The 6,931-nt window shown below is 43.8% G+C and overlaps 2 protein-coding genes across 2 annotated transcripts; both read left to right on the plus strand.

Annotated features, from left to right (window-relative positions):
* Positions 1-2,798: 2,798 nt before the first annotated feature.
* On the plus strand, positions 2,799-2,990 carry SARC_12551 (hypothetical protein; the record flags this gene model as incomplete). The annotated part of the gene is made up of 1 exon (XM_014293339.1): positions 2,799-2,990. A coding segment is annotated over one exon (192 nt), but the record flags the coding sequence as incomplete, so codon positions are not given.
* A 176-nt stretch (positions 2,991-3,166) lies between these two features.
* On the plus strand, positions 3,167-3,403 carry SARC_12552 (hypothetical protein; the record flags this gene model as incomplete). The annotated part of the gene is made up of 1 exon (XM_014293340.1): positions 3,167-3,403. The coding sequence occupies one exon, from the start codon at positions 3,167-3,169 to the stop codon at positions 3,401-3,403; it is 237 nt and encodes a 78-aa protein (XP_014148815.1).
* Between the last annotated feature and the right edge of the window lie 3,528 nt (positions 3,404-6,931).

Genomic DNA, 6,931 nt, shown 5'->3' on the forward strand with positions numbered 1-6,931 from the left:
GCGTTTACGGCAGTACGTATTTATGACGATCACTTAGCAGATATATCCTCAAACCCTACCATATTTTTTAGGTTTAGTGATTAGTGAAATCACATTATTTTATGGTAGTAAATAGTTGATTTTGAGGGGCGGGTTGAATAGACTTGTTATAGAGTTCATATACAAGTTTTTCACATGCGAATTAATTTCTTTCTTTATTCTTTAGTGCCGACGTACATTGTAGATACTTTACGGCAACGGGAACGCACTGATGAGAGCGGTCACTTTGTGATTTGCCAAGTATTTGCGGAGTTCTGACGATGTACAAGTCTTGGCAGTGTGATACTTCGCAGAACAGATTTTGCATATTCGTGGATTTCCTTTGTGCTTGTATTCACGTCGATTCCTGGCACGTCGACCCTTTTTACGTCCTCGGTGACCAGGAGTGATTGGAGGATATACCTGACATTACTTGCTCTCGATGTCGAGTTCATTTGGAATTTGAAGAGTCTCCGAAGACTGCTTCACGTATGTCTTGACATGAAATACAGGGCTGTACCTGAATATTTAAAACAATGGTGGAAATATAGTGGAATTTGTTTAGCAGTTATTGAGCTATTGAGTATAGGCGTTCAAATTTACATACATTGGATCGGATCTTATATATACATATAAGTGAGACCAGTAAACCCAAGTGGCTTACCATTTATGATCTTGTAGGTTGTGCTTTTCTTTGAATTTATCATACCCCCGGGAGTGGTACAAGGCTAATGTTATCAGAGTTCTGCCTCCGTGTACACATAGCATTCCCAACGCTTCTCGTCGTAAGCATGCGTAAACCGATACACCTAGAGTGTGTGAAATAAAACGTTCATTAATGTCAATTCTGCCTACAGTAGTGGCTGGCTATTAACATGCTTGTCAACGCAAAACAAAACAAAATCATTAGACGTACCATTAGACTTCAACGTTACCAAATATTGACCACGTACGGGTTCGTCTTTCAAGTCTTGAACAGTTGCCATGACACTGTAGTCAGGAAGTCCCTGATAGGGCATATTTAGGATTAGGGTTTATTTGATATTTGGGTTTTATTAGAGACATTTTGAACCGGGTTTATCCAATCAGGCTAAAACTAATTAACGGAAAACACATGACAAAATGATTGTCATAGGATTTTAGTTCAATAAAAGAACAATGTCTCCCCTTGTACGAGGGGAGTACGTTAAGATACAGTTGTCTTTGACTACTTACTACATTTGTAACTGACTTGGATGTTGTACATTAATTGAGCTTATCCTAGATATGAAAAGAAGATAGTAGGACCGAAGGGTTCCTATGTGGGAGTAAAAAACATTTATGACACAAAGAAGAGAGAAAGTTCCAGGCATCAGTAGGTATATGATGGTTCCCAGTGCGAACCTACCATTGTTAAATGACACGGATAGTGGTTTTATTAGTAGCGATCCAATCGATAGCATGCCAGCACTTCTACCAACCAGCAGTAGTGCTTCAGAGTACGAAATGACTAAGGGAACCGTAAGAATACAAGGGCATGCGAGCCGTGTGGGTCGACTCAACCGTAGACTACGAACACATGTACATCGACAGGTAGACAGTTTGAACGAGAGAGTAGAACGACTAGAGGACATATAAGTTAATAGTCAGGAGACACCCACAGAGAATCGGAACAGAGAAAATGCTGTGTTGGAACAAGATAATGGAAATCAATCGTTCACATCGACATGGACTCTCCGAACTATGCCGCGTCAAGAGAAACACACAACGTCATGGGAACCGATACCGGAGCAGGAGTCGATTCAAATCAAGAAAGATAAGGAGGACTTGGAAGAACAGTAGACGGTAGCAGGAGGTCAAGAAACACGTAAAGGATATCATGTAGGTGTATATGTTTGAACATCACCATGGCAACAAGGTACACGTATGTACAGGCAACCAAAAGGTACGTAAGAGTGTACAGTTATATGAGGGAGAAGGATGATGTGGGATATATACTCAAGTAAACAGGTGTAAACTAAACAATTCTTCAGTAGAAGACATGGGACTACAAAGAAATAACATACGCACGTAGACACCAAAGTATGATGTACATGCAATGACAATCACACCAACGAATAACAATCATATAGCAAATTTCTTGTACATAAGATGAAAGGTACAAACACAATAGGAGTGATACAACGGTATAGAGAACAATAGGGTGTGTGTATTCAGTACTAGAACAGGTACACGAGTGAGTGAGCAACGTAAATGTGCATATGAATGGTCCGATCAAATTCATCAATGTCAATGTGAGTATGAATAACCCGTATGAGTTACTGTAGACAAGTGTTCGTGTGATGGCGAGCAGTACCAAGACAAAGCGACGGCGGGTGTAGAAAGCACGACTAGCCAACTAGTTAGGGTCAAAGTCGAAAGAGGAACGAATGAACGTCGGTAGCGAAAAGACACGTGTACGGAGCGATGGAACAAGAACATGAAGAGTAAGAAGCCACAGAGCGAGTAATGGCATGAGATTCGAGAGTACGGAGTTGGTCGGAGGAGTAAAAAGCAACCGCGACGAGAATCGGGGTAGTTTGGAGCAAGAGGTTTACGGAGAACGATGTCATTGCACCAAGACCCATAGTTTGGAGCAAGAACATGTCGATGGGAGAATGGTTAACGTGACTTCAATTAATCAGTAGGCGTGGGGATCGCAGGTGAATGACTATTTAAGTCAAAGGAGAAGCAGTTGAAGCATCCCATTGTTATCAATAGACAAATATAAGACTACTTCTACCATGGCTAACATTCGACAGAGTCGTCGGCAACAACATCTATCCCTAGAACAACGTGAACGGGATGACATCCATCAGCGAGGTTTTCGACGACGGACTCAGGAACGAGTAGACACGGGCGGAGATTTGTCGGTCAACTTAGAGACAGAACATCAAACTAACCGAACAATACTTCAGCGGACGCTAGCAGCACAACAGCAACGCGATGGGTGAATAACCACTCCGAGTGATGTGGACTTCACGGATCGTGAACGACGAACCAAAAGGCTCACTACCAAGAGGGGACAACTCCTCGAGAGGCATCAAGAGCTGTCGCAAGTAAGCGTCCTCGTTATTATGCTAAAGGGAGACGACACAGTCGAAGTAGAGACGACGACACGCCAGAACAAATGATGAGCCTACTTCGACGACAGCAATCGCTATTGGAGAAATATGAACGGCGTTTGCAACGACTACAACGAGCAAACACACCCTCATCACCGGACAGCCTCGAGTTCCGCATTAGAGGGACCGACGACGCCCGTCACGGGTTAGGGTATACATCGTCGGATCAGAACGATGGTGATACACAACAGGAGACGATGTCACTTCAAAGTTTTGCAAAGGAACAACATAGGGCCACATAGTACCCTCACGGCAGGGAGGCACTGGACAATCGTCGTAACAACATGGACACGTCTTTACAAGCACAACGTCAGGGCCAACAGTTTGTACGAGAAGCTATGGAAGTCAGTCTCCCGTCACACAGGCTGCTTGAGAGAAGCGTCGGCGCTTGGCTCAGCAGGTCACACATCCTACACCAGACAGCATAGCTGCAGACCGCCAAGCCTTGCACGCGCGGATGCTCAAGCTGTCGAAGGAATTATGTAGTGCAGTGGAAGCGAACAACTTACCACGAGCGGAGGCACTAAGGGGTGGGCTCGAGAAATTAAGAGCAACTCACGACTCACGACCAGCGAACAAGCAGGAACCCGCGTAGTTGGCCGGAGTGGCCCTCTAACCGGTACAACCTCAGCAATATTATGGAGCGCGACACTAAAGGGGCATTACGCGAAGCCCTTAAGAATGCGCAGATTTTGGGTCTAGATGAAGCATGGAGTCTTCGTTGGTATTACAAGGTGTTGAGTCATTTTTAAGCCGAGCAATCTACGCTCGATTATATAAAATCTAATCACCAACGTTTAGTTGCATGGACACCAGAACTACAGATAACACAAATCTGTTCACACGAGCCACAGGCCACAGTGGACCCAACATTCCGGAAACTGGCAAAGGGGCACCTTAAGCTTAGTAATGTTCCATAGATGGAACAGATTAATTGCCGTATGGAGAATCATCGCCGTGCACACGAGCGTTGTCAGACCGATGCAGATTTTAAGCAGAACTTGCTTAACCATTGTATAGTGCAGTTGTTGGAAGACACCTTACGATCCCGTACATATGAGCGTACGTTGCAGTTACACCCGAAGTGGCAGCTCATGGAGACCCATGAATTACTCCAGTTGCTAAGTCCTGATATCCAGGAGGTTCAGATTCGTTCGACTTAACGGCTAGTCAACCGTCGAGATCATAATCGGGACACAGCCCGGGGGGAGACAGCGAATAGTAGACCTAGCCCGCACATGGTACAGCATCAGCAACAACAATGGCAACAACGCCCGACTCCAACAACTAACCCAGCGACGTGTAACTGTTGCCGAGCACAAGTACCACCAGTGTAATAGCCGGGCCTCCACATTAGACTCTATGTTATAAACGTACTCTTAAGCAGTACGTATACTAAAAACGTACTCTTAATAGTACAAGGAACTTAAGTTTCCTTAATGATTTTATTAATTAATACCTTTTCCATTTTACATATCAGATATTTGGACGAGGCCATTAAAAGGCCCTAGTAAAACACCAAACATAAGAGTTGGTCTAGTTCTATTAATAGAACTATATTTACTTTCCAACTTTATTTGTATCTGAATACTTCGGTAGCGAGATGGCTCAACCGAATATAGGTTTCTAGGGACTATTAACGTTACCTAGCTGATCCTCCGATCAGCCAACCAGATGTGCCAGTCTGATGAAGGCTAAGTCGGTAATTCTTGATAAGTGGCAAGTTATTGGTTCAGACAATAACTAAGGACATCAAGAGTTTATTTTTATTTTTATTTATTTTCTAAAGATAGGATTTTACGAGTCTCTCAGATTTGCCCTAATGAAACATACCATAGTTTCTAATAGAGCGACAACGAAACTTTAAATAAAATCCCTTCGGTGGAAACAGTACTGAGAGGATTATATATAGGCAATGTCTCAGCCTCACAATCCCTCAGATTATTACTGTTTTCACGAGGCATACCTAACTTTACTAAAAGTCTCATTTCGTTTATTTACTTTGATATTTTCACGATACTTAGAATTTACCTACACGGTTATTTACTCTAAGGCGTTAATATCGCCTTAATAGACCGAATCTTACACATTTCAAAGTTATCAAAGGTATTAATTACTTAGACTACTTAAGCGTCAAGGTAGATCAACTACCACAAATATTTTTTCTTGTCCAAGCTAGTCCTTAAGAGATCCGCTAGCAGTCATAAGTTAAGATTGTGACCAAGAAAGACAATACTCCTTCTTAGAAGCGTAGAGCTGAAAAGAAGAAGATGGAGAGAGAAACCGCTGCCGCTGCTGATGCGTTTAACCGCACTGTAGCCGAAGCACTTGCCTCCGACAATAATAGTCAACAGGACATTGCTTCAGATAAGGATGTAGCCACTCCGATTAAGGAGACTACTCCCACTGACAGAGCCCGAGGCCAACTACTGCCTCAACTTCAAAGCTGGCATTTACGAAGTCAAGAAGTGAGACAAAGGACACGCCTCAAGACGCCCCAACCCATTCTTCTGACGAACCCCAGAAAGAAAAGTTCACAATTATAAGGGAGTCCCCAATTATAGGGGACAAGGACAAATCTCAGAAGGAACCTATAATGGAACCAGAAGAGGAGGCAAGCTCAAGTGACAAACCCGAATCTACGTCCGAGACTACTAAGCTAACGCGCATAAGTAAGTTAATTACTGGAAACACTGATCTTAAGAATCAGTTAGCTACCCGTATGAAAGACTTGACTGTTGAACATATAGATCGATTGTATAGATCAGGAAAACCTACACAGCATTTACGCGAGCATGTTTCTCCGGGCATTACTGAAGCCCTACAGAAGTGGACAGAACGTCGACAGGCAATTACGCCCGACGAACGTAAAGCCTCGAGCGCTACACCTGTGGCATATGAGCTTACGAGGTACTACCACCAGAACTTCAGGCTAATTACTCGCCTGTTCTGACACCCGGCCGTGAGTCACCTGTCCTTGAGGATACTATAGACCCAGAGGCAGGTAGAAATACTCCGCCACATTTACCCAATTGGGATGACAATCGTCGGAAACCAGTGAAGACTGGGTATGTTATCCAGACGCATGAATCACCCAAGATTATAATACCAACCACTATCCGAGGAACAGAGCACCGAAAGGCCTCGACCATGGACTTTACAAGGGGTAATAAACACCCCCGTAAACGTGTTAACGAAGTCGAATTTAATCGCTTCGATCGCACAGCACTACATCAACCCGCAGAGGATTTTCACTCTGACGAGGTGACCGAACTTAACAAATCGGTCGACGATTTTGCCATTAAAATGGAAATCGCCCACGATGCGCATCATGCTGAGGATGTAGTATATTTTGCTATTATGATTGCGATTAAGCAAAAGCGCATCGATCAGCTACTTCAGGCCCAACGTGGACAAGACCACAGGGATAACCAAAAGTACAAAGGACAGATCAGTCGACTTAAGTCGAACTGGGATGCCAACAGTAAGCAGGTCGAGTTTATAAACACACATGACCTCGACACGCTAACCCGTACGCTTAATGCGTTTACGGTCATGCTGGAGACGAATGATATTGCTCCCCAGCAATGGATCTCTGCTTTAATGCAGACGTTTGACCATACAGGTACAAGTTATTTGATCCTGCAGCGACACCAACATGAGCTAGACACTTGTCGTGACTGGCCAGCTGTGTGTTGGTTGGTTACATCCTTGTTAAGTAAGGACATGCGTAGCCCAGGAATGTGTTCAATTTTAACTGAACCAGTTGA

Source organism: Sphaeroforma arctica, assembly GCF_001186125.1.
Source record: "Sphaeroforma arctica JP610 unplaced genomic scaffold supercont1.2390, whole genome shotgun sequence".
NCBI classification, from domain to species: domain Eukaryota; class Ichthyosporea; order Ichthyophonida; genus Sphaeroforma; species Sphaeroforma arctica.